The sequence below is a fragment of the Equus caballus genome, chromosome 8, assembly GCF_041296265.1.
Source record: "Equus caballus isolate H_3958 breed thoroughbred chromosome 8, TB-T2T, whole genome shotgun sequence".
Taxonomy (NCBI): Eukaryota; Metazoa; Chordata; class Mammalia; order Perissodactyla; family Equidae; genus Equus; species Equus caballus.
In genome coordinates this window covers 73,987,457-74,007,895 of record NC_091691.1, presented here as the reverse complement: position 1 = coordinate 74,007,895, position 20,439 = coordinate 73,987,457, and the positions used below count along the sequence as shown (strand labels likewise).

The 20,439-nt window shown below is 44.2% G+C and overlaps 1 protein-coding gene across 2 annotated transcripts in view; it reads left to right on the top strand.

Moving 5' to 3' along the window:
* Positions 1-20,439, top strand: part of LOXHD1 (lipoxygenase homology PLAT domains 1) — a 168,601-nt gene that overhangs the window by 43,639 nt on the left and 104,523 nt on the right. For both annotated transcript variants that reach the window (XM_070275638.1, XM_070275637.1), the window contains exons 7-12: positions 4,713-4,836; positions 7,301-7,551; positions 14,874-15,009; positions 15,578-15,738; positions 16,730-16,816; positions 17,249-17,384. In XM_070275638.1, the coding sequence (XP_070131739.1) occupies positions 4,713-4,836; positions 7,301-7,551; positions 14,874-15,009; positions 15,578-15,738; positions 16,730-16,816; positions 17,249-17,384 (895 nt within the window). The remainder of the gene's footprint in view (positions 1-4,712; positions 4,837-7,300; positions 7,552-14,873; positions 15,010-15,577; positions 15,739-16,729; positions 16,817-17,248; positions 17,385-20,439) is intronic.

Genomic DNA, 20,439 nt, shown 5'->3' with positions numbered 1-20,439 from the left:
TGTTTCTCAGCCCAGGCTGATGGGCCTCAGGGTGACCACGCCTCTTCCTCTGCTCTTCGCCCTCTCCCAGGGGCTGGTATCCTCCCCTCCCAGGCTTTGCACACGGCTTGGGTCCCCGTGTCTCATTAGTCCAACAATTGTGATTGACTCCAATCATTGGCTCAGTTCAACAACCACTTCAAAAGAGCAGCAGCCACAAGATGGAACATTGTGCTGCCAGTGGGCCTCATCCTTGTCCATCTGCTTCAGTAAAGAGACTTTCCCAAAATCCCATAGCTCTTCAGCGGCAGGACTGGTACCTGCCCCTGGTCCTCTGGATGCCCAGTCTGGATTCTCTCCACCATGCAACACGTTAGAAAGTCCAGAATTGTGTGTATTGCCTGCTGTGTGTTGTAGGGGGGATGTGATCAACTTGCACCACTGGCTCTGAAAGGAAGGGGAGACAGAGGCTCCTGGAGGGGATTTCAGGAACCTCAAGAAGACAATGGGCCCTCACGTCACCAATTAAGACTTAACATTGAACAAACGTTTACCAAGTAACTCTGACATCCTCTGCACCACCACTGCAGCTATTATGATAAGCTATTAGGATATTCTGCGTCTACAAGAGATAATTCAAGTCCCTAAATAGTTATGTTTACTGTAACCTTATATTCCGAAATTTCAGGGAAAGTCCAGCTGTCAGTGAAATCATTCTGTCTTCAGGGTTTCACAAGTAGCATAGTGTTGATCAGAGCAAATTTCCCAGTTTGAAGACCAGGAAACAGAATTACCACAACTTCAATGCAAAGCAGGATGAGATAAGAACCTTGCTGAAGTAGAAACAAATGTTGTGGGGGTGAGCGGTGTCTGACTCGGCATCAGAGGAGGCTTCGGGGAGGGTCCGGGGAGCTGGGCCCAGAAGGAGGTAGGGTTTTGCCAAGAGGCGCAGAGAGGAGGACTCCTTTGGGCAGAGGGTGTGGTGGATGAGGAGGAGCTGGAAGGTGGAACCGGCATATGGAATAGATCTGGGCTGGGGCACAAGGCTCAGAGAACTGAGCACAGGGAAATAAGGGAGGTGGGTTAGGACAGGACCACACAGCCCCTGATCATAATAAGCCATCAAAGGTCTTTACTGGATGAGGTAGCCTGCGGTGGAAAGGAGGGAGTGGGTATATGGGTCTCAGAGGAGAGGAAGAAAGTTTAGGGGAAAGAGCTAGAGTATTAGGGTGTCACCATTCGAATGCTGTCATTTACAGTTATTTATGTTTATGGTATGTTCATATTATGCAACTTCGACTCCAGATGACGAGTGAGACACGAAGCATGTGGGGCGGGCAGCCTCGTGACAGGGAGGAGGAGAAGATCCCGCCTTCCTTTGCTGGGCCTCAGTTTTCCCCCACAGTTCGTTCCCTCGCTCTTCCACGAGACCAGGTTTTTCCTGCTAACTCCTTGATGCCAAGATTTATTTCAGAACAGGTTCATAAGCTCCAGAAGTCCTCCTCTTTTTTTTCTCCTGTGTCCAAACTTTCCTATCCCTTGCCCTATGGTCTTAGAACTCTAAGAGGTAACTGCAATTCAATAACGGTTCTTGGGATGTGGAGATGGTTGATTGTGGGTCAAGGGCAACCTTGATGGATAACATAACTGCATTTTTGAAGGGAAGAGTGAAAACAGGGACATGTACATTCCTTTCTTGCCCTCAGGGCTGGTACACAGAGGGTACCTTCTGTGGATCACTTGGGCTGTCTGCATCTCAGGCACTCAGCACGTGGATGGGAGCGAGCAGATCCTTCAGTTTCCCCAAACTGCCCCGTGTGTGTGGGGTTCATTTCTTCTGCACAGAATGGGCCTCTGCCCCGATCAGGTTATGGAAAATTGGTGGAAGTTATTCCAATATCAAGGAGGGAGAGCTGCTATGAATCATAGTTGACACTCCACATCCATCTAAAACCTATTGACTCCAAGACCAACTCCACGTGTTCACGTGGATGTGTCTGCCCTGTTGGGGAGGAAAGGAAGGCCGGAGGCCCCCGACCATTTGGGTGTGCCCCTGAACCACCTGCAAAGAACAAGGAAGAAATGAGCCCTGCTTGGCAGCTTCATCTTTTCCCTCCTCCTCTTTGGGCTGGTTTATCCTTCCTGGCTTTTTGCAAGGAGCAGTCCAGCCCGTGGCTCTGCTGTGTCTCTGTTGCTGCAGGATCTAGTGGGCTCCACCGTGGACAGGCCCCTTCTCCGGCTGCGATCACACCTCCCAGGGGCTCAGGACCCCTGGTTTCCCTCTTGCCTCTCAGAAGCCAGCCCTGCCTGTGGGCTTGTCTGCAGGTGGAGAATATTCCTCCAGGCGATAATGGCTCTTGTTTTTGATGAGGTCATTGCTTCTGTCTGTCTGTCTCACACACACACACACTCCAGGCGTGTGTTTCTCTCATTCGTGGAGAAGGGTGCTTCCATCTCTCCAGTCTTATTTTACAACTGTTTCTGCCATAACAACAGCATCTGTGAAACAGCGGTCTGGAGGAAACACCATCATTTCATTCTGTCAGCAAAAACCGTTCCTGAGACGTCTTGAATTCTTAAAAGGAACTCCATGAAAACGCAGAGGTGTCTGGGCAACTGTGAACAGAAGTGGGAAAGCTGCTTGCTCCTCCCTTGGAAGGGCCCTTGGGAATGCTCCTGTAAGCAACAGGGGTCCCCGGTCAGCCAGAACCCATATCAGCAGAGGCCGGATGCCTTTGGGAGAGACCTCTGCCCACTCCTCCCTGTACGGTCCTTCTACACTGGAGAGCTTGAGTCGGCTTCCTCCCTGCCTCCCTCCGCCTTGCTGCTCCTTCCCGCTGCACACATCACCATTTGCTCCTAGATGTGTTCCCGAATGTTCTCCCCTCAGGGAGCCAGCTTCCTTCAGCCTCATCTCCCAGACCTTCGGATGGAAGGAATATCATAAATAATTGTTTCCATATTTCAATATACATCTGGAAAGTTTCTAGAACTGTTCATGGACTTTTATACTCTCTGCACTGGTATTTGAGCTTTGATGTTCTCTCTCGGCCTTTCTTTGTTTTTTGGTATTTCGGAAAGTCTAAGTTTTAGAGTCTTGGTTGTTATTTGCATATTCACTCAAATATTGTCTCTTTCCCTTGTGGTTTAGCTGTGCAAGCTAGTTTTGTCCCATAGAGGTTATTTAACGGTACACATTCTGTTGTTCAGATTAGATAAACTTCTCAAGTCAGGAATTTCCATCAGATCCCAGGTCAGCGGAAGGCCCTTTATCGATGACATCGCTATGAGCTGTGGGTGGTTCTCTTGCTCTTGAAACCACGGCTGGCCCACTTGTCTGTGAACATTTAAAGACAGAGATGGTAAATCTGTTTACTTAGGTTTATTATTAGACTTGACACTTATCTGATAAACGAAGTCCTGTTTTTCTTCACCTTGTTTTCCCAACTCTGTGAGAGTCAGAGTAAGGGCGGTTAGGAGGCGGGCTGAAGCCTGGCTCAGATCCTTGTCAGGGATTCCCCAATCTCGCCTCAACCCTGGGAGATGAAAGCCACAGAGAAGTGTGCAGATAGATGAGTTGGGAGAGGCTGGACTTCCATGGCAGAACACCCTCTGGGCAGTACCACAGTGGTCTCCAGGCACTCAGCTTTGAAAGTACAGACACTCAATCAAATCAGCAGGTCCTGAAGGGTGACTCATACTAACCAAACTCACAGGGGACTGATTTATAAACCAGAACCTCAATGCTGATTTATCTGGGGAGAGAAGCCTAGTGGGATGGCCGGTTCTGGTTACTGGCTCCTCCCTGGTGGGTCATGTCCTTCAGGAGGACAGCTCTTAGCTCAGAAGTTTCCTTTATGAAAACTGGATTAGAACAAGGTGCACTGACTTCCAGCAGCGGAGTGTATGCTCTGTTTCCACACTGCAAATACTTTGATCTTAGGAAGTGAGCCTTCATTGAAAATCAGAGCCCGTCTCCATCAGTCTTAGGACCTGGGCAGATATTTTTACTTTCCAACTCACTCTGCCTGTCACCAGATGCTTCTGCCTGCACAACGCTGTGACTGGAGGACACGTTCTGGTTATTGACAATTCCTTTGATCTTAGACTGAGTTTTCCGTTGGGTCTTTCTGGGACATTTTGGGAGGGCCCCTTAGTTCCTTAGTAAGATCTAGAAGACACAATCCTCTCAACCTCGCCAACCTAGCTCACATGTGAGTCCCCGAGTAAGGCTTCAGAGACGGCCAGTTCCACCAGCCTCCCTGTCAGGGGCTGACATTTTCTGAGCTGGTCACCAGTCCTGGGATCTGTGAGTCTGACTTGGGGCTGGCAGTTCCCCTAGAGTGAACTTCTCACCTACAAGGTCAGAATCCCAACCTTCAGCAGGCGAAGAAGGTGATGATCTTGTTGCTTCCCCTTCTCGTCCCCCAGTCTCACGGGACACATCCTACAAGTTTCTTGCATTCAATTTCTTAAAATGATCTTCAGCAAAGGAGGGAACGGTGGCTCAGTAATTCAAGTAGGAGGTAATTACCAGTCATTCCTGTGTGACTCTCAATGCTTTGCATGGTTTTCCTGGCAACAGGTGTGTCCCTGTGATAAACTTTCCTTGGGCCACTAAAAAGATGAGATTGTATTCTCAGAGTACACTCAAGGGATGGAGGAATTGGGTTCAATCACCAGGTGTGTCCTCAATGACACTTAACGCTCCCTCCCTCTCTTCTCCTTCCCAGATTGTCATTGAAGATATTGGGAACAAAAGAAAATATGACTTCCCTCTTAACCGCTGGCTGGCCTTGGATGAAGATGATGGCAAAATCCAAAGGGACATCCTAGTGGGTGGAGCTGAGACCACAGGTAGAACTGAAGACAGGGGACGCCCAGCTGCCTAATATTTCATTTTCTGTCTGAGGCTCAGTGTCCTCCTCTGCGGGCCTGGAGGCCTGCAATCAAGCAGAAACCAGCTGTGTCTTCGAACGACATTCTTCCTGCTCCTGAAAGTGTTCTGTTCCTCTGGGCTGGCATCTGGGGCTCTGCTGATGCCAGAGGAGATGAGGAGATGCCCCTGAGCAGACTCGAACTGCCCAGGGCAAAAGAACTTGTCCACAGGATGAAGTCAGAATGTGAAGTCCTGATACGTGTGGACATTTATGAGGATGTTGATTCACTCTAAGCTCCTCCTCCTATTGAGTGCTTACTGTATGCCAGGCTCTCTGCTAGGTGCCTGAACTATTCCATCTCTTTTAATCCTCACATGACCCTATAATATAGGAAGTGTTATTGTTCCCATTTCACAGATGGGGAACCTGAGTCACATAGAAGTTAAGAGATCTGTCCAACGTCACACAGATGGTAAGTGACAGATCCAGGATTTTGTCTGCCCCCTAAATCTCTACCTCGTGTGAATTCCACAGGGATCCTGCAGCTCCCAGCTTGGAAGTTCACGGATGTTCCAGAAAGTCGATGTTGGTGAATGTGCACATCTGAGAATGTGCTCTAGAGCAGAACCTCCTCACACACCACTGCATGGAGAATAAGTCCAAGTTCTGGGCATAATAAACAAATTGCTCCACAATTTGGCTCCAGTTTACCTTATCAGCAGAATCTTTCAACACCTTCTCCTACCACTTCCACACACCCTCCGCCTCGTCTGCACACCGTTCACTCTTCCCTCTACCGCCCGCCGCCCCCCACAGGTCTTCTACTGTGCTCCCACCTCCCCTCACCCTCCCATTCTCCCCCACCCCATCCACATGCCTTCCTCTCTCCCCTCCCTTAGTTGCTTGCCTTGCTCTTTCTCTCCCTTCATCTTTGAAGCATGCTTTCTCCTCAGCCTATAATGCCATTTCTCTTTGTGTTTCTCAAATTCCTGCTTCCAGTCACCGACTCTGAACTCTCCCCTAGCTGCTCTAGGCAGGGCAATTCCTCCCTCTCCTCCAGACGTTTTGGGCAGACTTTGATTGCTACTGTTTAGCACACCAAATGCTCCTCTGCTCCAGCAATTTCAGCCTCGACACTGTGGCACCTTGAGCTGGTCTGACCATAATTGGGTGTGCCACAAGTCATTTGTAACAAGAGTTTGTGAAGTATTTACTTAAAAACAAATACTAGAATGGATTTAACATAACCCCTTTAACCATGTTGATATTACTTGCCTCTTAGAGGTGGAGGAAGAGGAGAAATGGTCGTTAGAGGCTGGGAATTGCTGGTAACTGAGACCTCGGGAGAATGTCTTGTGTGAGAACACCGTCTGTCCACGTGTTTTGGAGAAATAAAGCTGGAGACCCATTCTTTTAGGGCAGCGGCCGTTCCGTTTTATCTCCATGTTATCCCTGAGGCCTGGCATACAGCATGCACTCAATAAATGTTTGTTGAACAGAGGAAGGTGTAAATATGTGAATGGGTAATGCATTCATGTAGTTGCCTGTGCTACCTCCCAAAGGAGGTTGGGATTTTTATTTCTCTGAGGTCACGGCATGAGAGTGGGGTTTGGGATGGGGCGAGGGGTAGGAGGGGGTAATTAGCAGGGACTAAAGCGCCATTGCTTCAGACTTCAGGGCAGAATGAAAGAATGAGGCCAGACCTTAGCCGAGCTTCCTGTCCAAATGCTTGTCATTGGTGTTTTCTCTGACTCTGTCCCATCTCGGAGTTTAATCTTCCCTCGCTGGCTCTTCCCAAGAGCTCCATATTGCCTCCGACTGACCGGAACCCCAAATGGCCCAACCCACAATGCTCTCTCCTTGCCTCCATCTTCCCTCACCCCACCACGTCAGGCGCTGAAGGAGGACATTAGCACTCTCTATTAAAAGTTATGCTTTAACTTATGAGCAAAAGAGCAAGCTCGATGAATCAGTTAGCCCTGAATATAAATCTCCTCTAGACAGGGCTATTCCTGTCTTATGTAAATTTTATAAATAACGTTAATGGAGTTGACTATTATAATTAAATTAGACATAAGAGAATTCATCCGGCAGCTATTAATAATATACCCCTGGTAATTAGCTTTAATAATAAGCACTATTCTTAGCCAACCCAAGTTCCTCCTTCTCTTTGTTGGTTTTCTGTAACCAGGGCTGGCAGCTTCCTGTGATAATACCTGCAGTTTTTTCCTAAACTCGGATCCATTGGCACACAAACTGTGAAAAAGATCAAGCGAAGCCGAGAGGGGCACTGGGTGTGATCTGGAGAACTTGGGGGAATGAGGATGGATGGAAGAGGGAGGGAGGGCCTCGGGCAGTGGTAGCCAGGCAGGGAGAAAGTGGGGAGGCGATGTAGTCAGCTGGCACTGATCCCTCTTCCGCCCCGGTTGTTTCCACACCAGCTATCTCATACATTGTCACCGTCTTCACTGGGGATGTCCGTGGGGCTGGAACCAAATCCAAGATCTACTTGGTCATGTACGGGGCCAGAGGGAACAAGAACAGTGGGAAAATCTTCCTGGAGGGCGGTGTGTTTGACCGTGGCCGCACAGACATCTTCCACATCGAGCTGGCTGTCCTCCTCAGCCCCCTGAGTCGGGTCTCCATCGGACACGGCAACGTGGGTGTCAACAGAGGCTGGTACTGTGAGAAGGTAAGGGACGGCCCTGGAGGACCCTTCCCTGATTCAACCCCTCTCTTCCTTAATTCATAAATACAAATGCCAATCTGAATCCTACTTCCTACTTCCTTTGGACCGGTTGCAAGCACATGGGCGATGCCTTTCCTTGGGCATTTTGGATGGTGTCATGCCCATCCATCTCGTCTGGCTGATGGTCAGGAGTGAGGGCTGTTCTGTAAATGCATCCAAGGGACAACTGCAGGGTGGATTACCTGGAGGGGCTCAGGTGGTGGTTATGGATGATCCTGATTCCTGGTATGGTGTTTCACCTCAGCCTATAAATCTCTCAATCAACAAGTACTTTTAAATATACGTTTATATTGTGCAATACTTATGTGTTAAAGAATATACATAATAAAAGTAAGATATAAAGAATCATAAAAAACAAGTGTCAATTTTGTTTGCCACCCAACTTAAGAAATAGAACATTTCCAATGCTTTTGAAACTCCTGTGTCCTTCCTTAATCATATAATCCTCTCTCTCCTGAAGAGCATACCCTATTATGAATTTAATCTACGTGTATATTGTTTGTAACTAGCACTTTTCACTCACCATTAAGCTTTAGAATTTCATCTGAATTGATAACCAACGCTGTAGTTCATCCATTTCCAATCCATTCCATTGCATGAATTGATTACAATTGATTTGCCCATTCTTCTATTGATGGACATTTGGGGATCGTTTCTTGATTTTTGCTATTCTAAACAATGCTGTGTGAAATTCTTGTACATATATCATTGTACAAATTTGCAGGAGCTTCTCAGGCTGGACGTTCTGGGACACAAGGTAAGTGAATCTTCAGACTTACAGGATAATTGTATTTCCAAAGTATTCTGGATCATTTTCCAAAGTAGTTGCATCATTTTACTCTCCTATCAGCCATGTGTAAGAGACATTTTGTTCCATACATCCTTGTCAACACTTGATATTGTCTGAATTTTTCATTTTCACCACTTTAGATGTTGTAAAATGATGTTACTGTGGTTTTAATTTTTATTTTTAGGAGTTGTTTGTTAAATCTGGATATTAATCTTTTTTGGGGGGGGGGATTAGTCCTGAGCTAACTACTGCCGATCCTCCTCTTTTTGCTGAGGAAGACTAGCCCTGAGCTAACATCCATGCCCATCTTCCTCTACTTTATACGTGGGGTGACTACCACAGCATGGCTTTTTGCCAAGCGGTGCCATGTCCGCACACGGGATCCCAACCAGCAAACCCCGGGTCATCGAGAAGCAGGACATTGGAACTTAACCGCTGTGCCACTGGGCTGGCCCGTGGATATTAATCTTTCGTTAATAGTATTTGTTCAAATATCTTCTCATAGTTTGTTTACCATGTTCTTTGAGGAAGAGAAGATTTAACTTAAAAGTAATCTATTTCATCAATCTTTTCCTTTATGGTTAATGGGTTTTGTGTTGTTGAAGGAAATCTTATCTATCCTAAAGCTATAAAGACGTTCTCCTATATCTTCTCCTAAAAAGTGTAAAGTTTGGTATTCCCATTTACATATTTATGTCTTTAATCTACCAGGAGTTGATCTTTGTGTGAGGTAGGGATCCAACTTTATTATTTTCCATATAAATATCCAAATGTCCCAGCAACATTCATAAAAGGACTTTTAAAAGTTGAGTAAAGTTAAGAATCACCTGGAATTCTTTTAAAAAATACATTCCTGGGGGCTGGTTAAGTTCGCGCGCTCCACTGCAGGCAGCCCAGTGTTTCGTTGGTTCGAATCCTGGGCGCGGACATGGCACTGCTCATCAAACCACGCTGAGGTGGTGTCCCACATGCCACAACTAGAAGGACCCACAACTAAGAATATACAACTATGTACCGGGGGGCTTTGGGGAGAAAGGAAAAAAATAAAATCTAAAAAAAAAAAACCATTCCTGGGCTCCAACCCAAACCTACTGAATCAGAATTTCCTGGAAATCTGGATGTGTAACAAGTGTGTTAGATAATTCTTATCATTAAGGAAGTCTGAGAAGTACTGATTTACTAATAGTAGTTCTTTCTCCACTGTTCTGAAAAGGCAACTCTGTCATATGTCAGATTCGTGAAATGTATGATTTTGCCTCTGAGATTTCTAGTCTGTTCTGTTTGTTGATTTAACTTATCCCTGCACTAAAGCAATACTCACTATCTTCATTTTATATCCTTATGCTGTGTCTTGGCCTCTGCTAGGGCAAATTTGCCTACCTTATTCTTCTTCCTCAGGAATGGGTTAACTATTTATGACCCTTTACCCTTTCATCGAAATTTTAGAATTTTCTTGCCAAGTTCCGTGAACAACTGTGTCAAGCAGAATTCAATTGAAGCTGTAGATCTATTTGGAAGAACTGACATCCTTATTGTACTGACTTTTCCTATCTATGAACATGGTCTACCTCTTAACATTTAGGCCCTCTTTAATGTTTTTTAATACAGTTTTATATTTTTCTCAATAAAGATCTTGTCTGTCTTTGTTAGATATGTTTATAAAGACCTTACAATTTTTGCTGCTGTTATAAATTATATCTCTTTACAATTATATTTTAAACTCTCTGTAGCTGATGTGGAAGGAGAAGGACTTTTTGTACATTGAGTTTGTACACAGCCATCTTGCTAAACTCTGTAATTAATTCTCATAATTTGTCTATAGGTTTTGAGGGGACTTTCTCTGCAGGTAGTCATATTGTCTGTGAATAATGACAGTTTGGTTTCTTTCTTTCCAAACCTTATCTTTAAATTTTTTTTTTTCTTATTTGACCACCTGCGCAGTACAAGACTGGATAGAAGGGTAATAGTGGACATCTTTGTTTTGTTTTTCATTTTAAAAGAACTGCTTCTAATGTTTTATTTAGTTAATTATGTTTGCTGAGAGTTTTTGATAGACTGTCTTAGATTAGATTAAGGAAATCCTCTTCTATTTCTGTATTGTTAAGAGTTCTTATTACGATTTGGCGTCAAATTTTATCTAATGCTTCTTCTGCACTTGGTAAGATAGTCATATGACTTTTCTTTTTGATTTATTAAGTTGGTAAATTATATGACTGCATTTTCCAATAGCAAAGCAATCCTGAATTTCTGTAAACCAAACTTGGTCATAATGGATTTTAATTTTACATGTTTCTGGAATTTGTTTGTCAACATTTTATCTAGAATTTTGTATCTATGTCCATGAGAGGGATTGGCCTTTAGTTTGCCTTTCTCATATAGTCCTTGACAGGTTTGATCCTAGAATGAAGTGAGAAGTATTCCTTCTCCTGAAAGAGGGTATATACGGTTACAGCGATCTGGTCGCCAAATGCTTGGATGCAGGCTTCTGAAAAATTGTGTGGGATTGTGTGTGTGTGTGTATGCATGTACGTAATCAGAAATTACTTACTGATTACAAAAAGTTTTTGTTTTTGTTTTGCTGGTTAGAGACTTATTCAGGCTTTCTATTTCTTCTGGAATCTATTTTAATGAGCTATATTTTTCCTGGAATTTCTGTATTTGTAGATTTTAAAATATATTGGCATAAAGTCGTATACTTTTAACCTCGACTTATCCTTTTAACCTTTACTGCATCTGTAATTACGATCCCCTTTTCATTCCTAGCGTCATTTATTCATGCCTTCTTGCTTTTTAAAATATCATTCTCACAGTTTATTTAGTCCTTTTAAATAACCAACGTTTGACTTTGTTTATACTCTATTGTATCTCCTTTTTTTGTTTTATTTATATCTGGTCCCCCAATGCTTAGATGCAGTCTCCTGAAAAATTGAGTGGGATTGTGTATGTGTGTGTATCAGAAATTAATTACTGATTTAAAAAAAGGTTTTTGTTTTTCTGGTTATAGAGTTATTCAGGCTTTCTATTTCTTTTTGAATCTATGTTAATGAGCTATATTTTTAACTTTACCTCCTTTTAATTTCTGTGCATTTCTGTTGTTGCTGTTTTTCTAAATTCTTGTTGGATTCTTAGCTCATGAAATTTTAACTTTCTCCTTTTCTCATATAAGCACTTGATACTATAATTTTCTCTCAAAGTTGTGCTTTCGCTGCATCCCACATGTTATAATATGGGATATTTTTATCACCATTCAGTTTAATTTTGTTGTTTCATTTTTAAAATAAACTTTGTTGAAGTATAATTGATGTAAAATAAAACACACAATTTTAAACTGTACAGTTTTATGAGTTTTGACAAATGTGTACACCTGTGTAACCATCACCAGAATCAATATATAGAATGTTCCCATCAGCCAACGTGTTCCTTGCAGTCAATGTCCATGACTCCAAGCAGCCACTGATCTGGTATCAGTCATTAAAGATTATATGTGTCTTTTCTAGCATTTAATATAAATGGAATCATACAGTATGCACTGTGTGTGTGTGTGTGTGTGTGTATCTGACTTCTTTCACTCAGCATAATGTTTTTGAGATTCATCCATGTTGTTTCATGTATTAGTAAATCTTTTCGTTGCTAAGTAGTATTCCTTTGTTAGGGTACATAACAATTTGCCTATCCATTCAACTAGTCATGTACGTTTTGGTCATTTCCAGGTTGGTTTTTTTTTTTTTGACTATTATGAATAAAGCTGCTATGAATATTCATGTACAAGTCTTTGTATGGCCATGTTTCTAATTCTGGAGGGTAAATACCTAAGAGTAGAATTTCTGGATCCTATCATAAATATACATTTAATTTTTAAAAAATCTACCAAACTATTTTCAAAGTGGCTATACTGTTATGCATGCCCATTGACAATGGATGAGAATTCCAGCTGTTCTACATCCTCTCATCACTTGACGATGTCAATCTTTTTAATTTTTAGATATTCTAATGGGTGTGTAGTGGTATTTAATTATGACCTTAATTTACATGTCTCTGATGGTCAATTATGTTGAATATTTTTTTCATGTCCTTGTTGATCATTTGTGTATCTTATTGTGTGAGGGTTTTTATCTGTTTTAAATTTTTTTGTCGTCTATTATTGAATTATAAAAGTTCTTTACATATTCTTGACACAAGTTCTTTCTCGAATATGTCTATATCTATATATCTGTGTGTGAATATATACATAATATGTATATTGGCTTATGGTAACTAATTCTTAGGGAAGACTATCATTATTTTCTGTTTGGAGCAGAGGCAGAGAAGATAAATTTCCTTTTGCAGATTTTCCCCTGCCTACCTTTCGTCTGACGGGGCAGCTCTTTCAAGTGTTTCTGCTTATTCAGGGTTGCCAGTTCAGATCCTCCACTTTGCAAAGTCCAAGGCCTCGCATCCTGTCCTCAGATGGCTGTTAACTCCCTGGTCTCTGAGTGTTTGGTCCTGTCTTTTGCTTTCCATGCGGCACCAACGACAGCATTCATGTCTGCCCTTCTCTTGGTTTCTGCTTACTCCTAATTTTTGCTGCTCTTGTGGCTTCTCTGTAACTTCCTGGTTGCTTAGTAATGTATATAAAAGGGTATTTGCTGTTCTTTATTGAAACTAGGGTATTTTGCAGTAGTGGGAGGCCTTTCATACTATCTATTTTTCTGGACTAGCTAGTCCAGAAGCAGAACTTTTAGCAAGTCCTTTTCAGTGCTTAGAACTATATTCAGGGGAACCACAAGGCATGAGAAAACATAACCTCAGACTTTTGAGAGTTTGCTTTCTTGTTGATAAGACAAGACTAACCAATACACATGTAACAACTGGAGAACAAGAGTAAACTAGGAGAAAACAACTGCAGGATTTGTTCAGAGAAGAGAAAGAAGCTTTTAAGTAAATTGTTGGTGATTAGACCCTTCTGTGCCCGGATCACGCTGCATGAGTGGTCTCCATCTTTGCTTGTGTATAGGTCTACTTCTGAATACACGGTCACATAGGATCTTCAGCATAAAAGATGGAGTACAACAAAGGATCCCACTGGACCTCAGCCATAATAGGAATTCTGAGATTCTTGCTGATGGGTATAAAAAGCCCCAGACTGATAATTATTAATCAGGAGCATTTATATTTCTGGTTCTGCCACTAACTAAATGTGCAACCTTGGGCACTTCCTTCCCCTTTCTGGACTTCAGCATTTCTGTATGTTGAATGCTTGTTGGGGTGGACTATATTAATTACGTTTGTGTCAAAGGGCTAAAACATTTGAAGGGGCTACTGCCTGAGGCCTTGAGCCATCATTAGCCTCTAGAGAGGAGAGTTTCTCTGGGAGCTTGAGCGGGTACACACTTCCCTCCCCCATCTTTTATCTCCCTTCCTCTTGATGCTTTTAAGTTAAGGTTTCTTACAGTGATGATGGTCAGATAGTGAGTATTAGGTGAATTCTCAGAGATATCTGGGTACATCTAATGGTAATAATTCAGTTTAAGGAAATTATAGTCAATTGTAGTAACTATGAACAACTGATAACAAGCAAATACCCAGTAAGACAGTGACTAGTCAAAAAGCTTGACTAACGGTTGCGGGGGGTGGGGGGAGTTCAGATTAGTTTTCAAGTTGAAAAGATGGTAAAGCTGAGACTCTAGTAATGTGGATAGTGAAAATTTCTTTGCTGACAGAAGATTTTGTAGTGATCCAAGAACGTTCCTCTGAACATCTATACTGTGGTGGCCCGTACTAGATAGACTTCCATGCTCTAAACCCATGAGTTCAGAATGTGGATTGAGATGGTGAAGGTATGGGAGAGAAGGTTGAGTGAGGATCAAGCCCAGAAGAGGCCAGTTAATTTTTGTATTAAATTCCAGATATTAATTACCTTTTTTTGAGGAAGACTGGCCCTGAGCTAACATCCATGCCCATCTTCCTCTACTTTATATGTGGGATGCCTACCACAGCATGGCTTGATAAGCGGTGCGTAGGTCTGTACTCAGGATCTGAACCGGCGATCCCCGGTTCACGTTCAAATCCGAATGTGCAAACTTAACCGCTGTGCCACTGGGCCGGATCCTTAATTACCTTTTATGTGAATGACCTTTTTCATACAAGGCAAAGGTAGGGAATTAATTTATTATTCTAGTTAATTTGTTTCAAAGTGAGATTTTACGATGTGCATAAAGAAATATAGAGTTCAAAGAGGGTGTTGTGTATAGAGGAAAAGGTTTGAGATTTGGGCTAATAAATTGGAGGATGGATGATACCTACTTGGGAAGCCTTCCTGGAGGAGGTATTTCTTGATTTAAGATTTAAGGAGACAGGCAAAGGGAAGAAAAGGGCCGTTTCTTGAGGGTCCTAATGCAGACAACCCTTTACGTGGGGCTGAGGAGGCTATTGAACATTGCAAGAAGGTCCCAACCAGGGGACCTGCTACAGGACACTTGTGATCTGCTCCCTCCAGGTGGTGATTCTGTGCCCCTTCACCGGCATCCAGCAGACCTTTCTCTGCAGCAACTGGCTGGATGAGAAGAAGGCGGATGGGCTGATTGAGAGGCAGCTCTACGAGATGGTGTCTCTCAGGAAGAAGAGGCTGAAAAGTATGTGGAGGGGGCCCAGAGCCTGGGGGACTTGCAGATAGGGCCAGCAAAGGCAGGAGGTCAGACCACTGGGCAAGAGCTTCCAGGGGCCCACTCCTACTTCTCAATTCTCCTCTGGAAAGGAAGGGAGAGGGCCTGCCTCAGGGAGCTCAGTTCTTGAAGAAGCAGACCACGTATAGTTACACACCTGTCACCAAGGTAGGTATTCCAGGGTCCCCAAACTGAATAAGCTTCCCTGATGGGCTGGATGTTAAAATGAATGGTTGAGCATGGTGCACTCTGAATGTACTGGACATCGGGTAGGTGGAGTCAGCACCTCCCCCTATTTAAAAAGTACTAATAGGCTTTCACCATTAAAAGGAATAATAAGACACTCTTTCAAATAGCAAAGAATCCACGGCTTCCTAAGTTTGGCACTTTTTATAATGGGTTTCTGAGAGTGGGACACACTTGCATATAACCTGCTCTTCTGTCCTGATCACCTTTGATTTGCTCCTCTTCCCTACTGGCAGCACAAAAATCTCTTTACTCCTTGAAGTTTACCATGCAACTTGACCTGTCTCTGCAGAATTCCCTTGGTCCCTGTGGGTCTGGACGACTGACTTGAAGAAAGCTGGCACCAACTCTCCTATCTTCATCCAGATTTACGGGCAGAAAGGGCGGACGGATGAGATTCTCCTGAACCCCGACAACAAGTGGTTCAAACCAGGCGTAATCGACAAGTTTAGGGTAGGAGAGAAGTGTGACATGGTGGGAGGGAGGAAGGAGAAAGGGGTGTAAGAGGTATGTGACACGGGATCCCAGTTTTCTAGGCCAGGTTTGGATGAAAGCTGAAGATAAAAAGGTGCAATGGGGACTTCAGGCCTCTGCAAGAAGTGCCAAATTTGATCGCTAGGCAACGTACTGATGGCGCGCAGTTTAGATCTGGCCCTCCTGAATCAAACAGTCCAAAACCAAGCCAGGGGGACGAAGCAAGGATGGAATGGTTCTGAGCATCCAGGAGCTTCGTGACTTACGGAATCGTTGTAGAAGAGAGATGCTGAGCAGTTAGTGTCAAACTGTCCCATCTGGGCTGAATGAGAGCGTGAGGACAAGTTTAAGGGAAAGTATAAATTTTAGAACATTTTATAAGAAATTCAGCTTTAAATTTTAAATATAACTAGAGCAAGGCTTGTTTTGGCAACAGAAGAGCTGCTTTGACCTTTAGGTAAGAAGAATTTCTAATTTGTAGCTCTCTTCTCAGAGCACCCCACCGGCGCTTCCGTTACCCTGCTCAGTTCATTGCTCTTTATGTATTTGTCTTCCCGGCTAGACTGCCAGCCTCTGGGGAAAGGGCATGACTGCTGTATTGATCTTTTTGTCTGTTTCAGTGCCCAGCAGAGTCCTGGGGCTGTGGGCCTGTGCTAATTTGCAGGGCTGCCATATGGATTTTGTTACTAAACATTTATTGGTTGGAAGATTTTCTTTAGTCTGGATCCTACTGTGGGTCAGTTATTTTTGTTCAATTCCACCAGCCCATCCTGAACCCTAGCTCCCTCGTGTGCCACTGGTTACCAGGGACATGAGAGGATAGAGTATATGAGGGTGGCTTGAAGGAAACCCATCCTCACTGCTGAAGAAACAGCCTAAAGTCGGTGCCGTCCTGGCAGGGGATCAGCTATAAAGATAAAGACATTTCATTTGGTTATGTCCACTCAAATCTTATTATTTTTCACCATAGATTGAGCTCCCAGATCTCGGCAGGTTTTATAAGATTCGGGCATGGCATGATAAAAGGAATCCTGGTTCTGGATGGCATTTAGAAAGGGTGAGCTTGGCCATCTTGGGGGTCGGGAGGTGGTTGGGAGAGGAACCAGAATGATCCCTTCCTAATGACCCTATCAAAGAAGTTTGCCTTTGTATCTGTTGGGAGTAAGCGTGGGGAAGGGTTACCATGAGAACTGAATTTCGACACAGGACACAGGGACTTCCTGATGGGGAGAGGATTTCCAAAGTAGACTAAGAAGATGCTCAGGTGCTCAGGAGACTTGTGTTCTACTCCAGTCACTTGGCTGCTAGGCAAGTGTGGATCTCCAGGGGACCAGAGGGCGAAATATTCATCTGTCACTCCACCTTCCACAAGAGTCATCTCTATAGGATGGCCTTGCCGTCTCTGAGCTGAGATAGCAGAACAGGGCCCCCAGGGCATGGATGAATATTTCTGGTACACCCGCTTGCTCACCCTGAGACTTCATTCCAGATGACCCTGATGAACACTCTGACCAAGGACAAGTACAACTTCAACTGCAATCGCTGGCTGGATGCCAACGAGGATGACAATGAGATCGTGAGGGAAATGACAGCAGAGGGCCCAACAGTGAGGAGGATAATGGGCAGTAAGTACGGACTAGCTCTCCATCCTGAAGGAGACAGTGGAACTCCTACTTGATGTGCCAATAGGGGTCTGGCCGTGAGCTGATAGTCTTGTCCACTCTGCATCCTCAGGCTCCCTCTGAATGCCGGAGTGGATTTAGCTGAAGGAGCCATCTCCAAGGCGTGATGCTAGAGCTCTATGATGATGGGTGTGGGTGAGGATGAGGAAATTTATGGGTCTTCAGGTTGGCTATGAGGGGATGAGAAGAATCCTCACTGAACTATATTTCTCCAGAGTGCCCCTGAAATGAAAGGAAACAGCCTCTTCAAATCATGCATGAGATGCTCCCCCAAAAGGAAAGCTGGATCTGGGTTCTTGCAGCCATAGCTGGCTGCTCCCTGGTGAGTCCTCTATTTCTATTTGAGGCTAGTAGGAGAGGGCTGAGCTTTTAATCTGGAGTTGAGTATCCACATTCAAAGGATAAAAGGAGATCATTTTGCCTCTAGTTTATAGTAGTAGAGTGTTGGCAAATACAGAGCGCATGTCTCTCCTTTCCCTTGGCAGACACTACTGAGGGATCATAGCATTCTTTCCCATTGAGTCTGAAATGAGCTTCACAGGCCTCAGGAAAGCACTCTAGGCAGACATTAGCCATTGATCAGAATTGGCACTTAAGATAGTTAACCTATTTGCTATCCTTGTCATAGTCCTTAATTTTTTTAATAGTAAAGTAATATTGCAAAACTACAAAAAGTTGAGAATACATGGAAAATCATGTCACCCACAGTTCCCAGTAGCCCTTTCTAAATATTTGGATAGTGTCACTTCTCAGGCGTTGGTACGTACATCTGTTAGAAGCTCTGTATATATTTGTTGAAATGATTTGAACAGAGTTAAGTTCTCAAAAGCATAGTAACCCCAAACAGCAATTATCTAAAAAGAGATCACCTAGTCTGTTAGTCTAATTAGGCAATGTTTGCAATTAGCACTATGTATCTGCTCTTTTACGGTTTTCTTTCATTTTTAACCAAAATATATGATCATTGAATATTTGTGTTCAAAGGCCCTTAAAATAGCCGATGCACATAAGGAAACTGAGGAAACTCTTGCTTTGATTTCACAGTTAGTTAGAGACAGTGGGATCTAGAACAAGGTCTCCTGCCCCCGGGTCAATGGCTATACGCTGCCTTTTCACATTCAGTAATATTTTCTTTGGCAACAAGGTAATCTTCTTCCTGTAAATATGATAAACCACATATGATTCCGCCCCTGATTGGGACCTTATGTAATATGTAGCCCACCAAGGCAGAAGTACACCTGCTCTCACCTGATCTGTGTCCTTTGTGTGCTAGAATCAAGCCTGCAGATATGAACAACTGGAGAGGTTGTCTTGGGACCTCACTGCTTTCTGAACTCTTTAACCAATTCTCATGATTTGAGTTGCTCACTCCCTATTTCTAAAGTGACCCGGTGCTGTCATTCCCAAGCCTTTGTGCGGGGTTGGTTCTGAATTTCACAACTGATAGCTTTGATCAATTCTCTCTGGTCTTTTAAATCAGGGGTCCTCAAATGTCGGCTGCATCAGTGCCTGGAGGGCTGAAGCACAGATGACTGGGTCCCCCCCGCAGAGTTTCTGGCTCAGTGGGTCTGGGCTGGGACCAGGAGTTTGCCAGTCTAACAAGTTTCTAGGTGATGCCGCTGCCGCGGAACCCTGTGCTAAGGCATTAATCACTCTGCTAGCTGCTCTCCAGTTTCCAAAATTTTGTTGCTATTGTCTGTACTTGTCCTTCTCCCGTAGCCTTATTGGTGAATGCTTTTTTCTTTGATTACATCTTTAAATAGGCTGCATATTGTCATTTTAGTGAGGTTTTCCCAGAGGGAAATCTACCGTTTTTACTTAGAATCTCCAAGATGTTCTTTACCTCCACTTCCTCCTTGCCTTGACTGAAGCATGGCTCCCTCGGACTCCCAAAACCCTGCTTTCCCGCCTCACAAACTGTGGGGTCAGCGGAGCGGGCGTTCTCCTGACTCCCTCTGCACTCTCAGACTCGTGGCTCACACCGTGTCACAATGCTGCCTCTGTCCCAGGTCAGTTCTGTCTTCTGTTGGCCTCTGGTCAGTTTCCTCTTTCACTGAAGGTGATTTAATGGGTCCCTTGGTCATTGTCTAGACCCCCAACTCCTGCCATTGTTCCGGAGCAGCATGCTTGTCTGCTAGCAATGCCATGACAAAATACCACAGACTGGGGGGCTTAAACAACAGAGATTTGTTTTCTCGCAGTTCTGGAGGCTGGAAGTTTGAGATCAAGGTTGGGTGTCTTCTGAGGCCTCTCTCCTTGCCCTTCAGGTAGCCACCTTCTCGCTGTGTCCTCACGTGGTCTTTCCTCTAGTGCCCTCTGTGTCCCTGGTGTTTCTCTCTCTTCCAGTGAGGACAGCAGTCCTAATCCTATAGGATTAGGGCCCACTCATATGACCTCATTTTACCGTAATTACCTCTTTGAAGGCCCTACCTCCAGATACAGTCACTCTGAGGTTACTGGGGTTACAACTTCAACATAAGACTTCGGAGGGACATAATTCAGCCCATAACAGATAGTATCTCTCAAAGTGTGATCAAGGGCCCACCTGTATCAAAATTGCCTGGTGTGTATGTTAAAATGCAGACTCCTGGGCCCAACCCCAGATATGCTGATTAGATTCTCTGAGGAGTATGCCTGGTAATCTGTATTTTTATCAGGCAAACCAAGCAAATTTTTTTTTTTTTTTTTTTTTTGCTGAGGATGATTCACCCTGAGCTAACATCTGCACCAATCTTCCTCTATTTTGTATGTGGGTTGCTGCGACAGTGTGGTCACTGATGTGCAGTGTAGGTCTGCACCCGGTAACCGAACCTGGGCTGCCAAAGCAAAGCTCAACAAACTTAACCAATAGGCCCTGGGGCTGGCCCCCAACCAAGTAATTTTTGTGCACATGAAAACTTCAGAGACTTTGTCTTGCTTCTTTCAATGTCCATGCGGAAAACCCATTCATCCACATCCTGGTCCTTGTCCGCCTCCCACTCACTTAACCAGCCGCTCC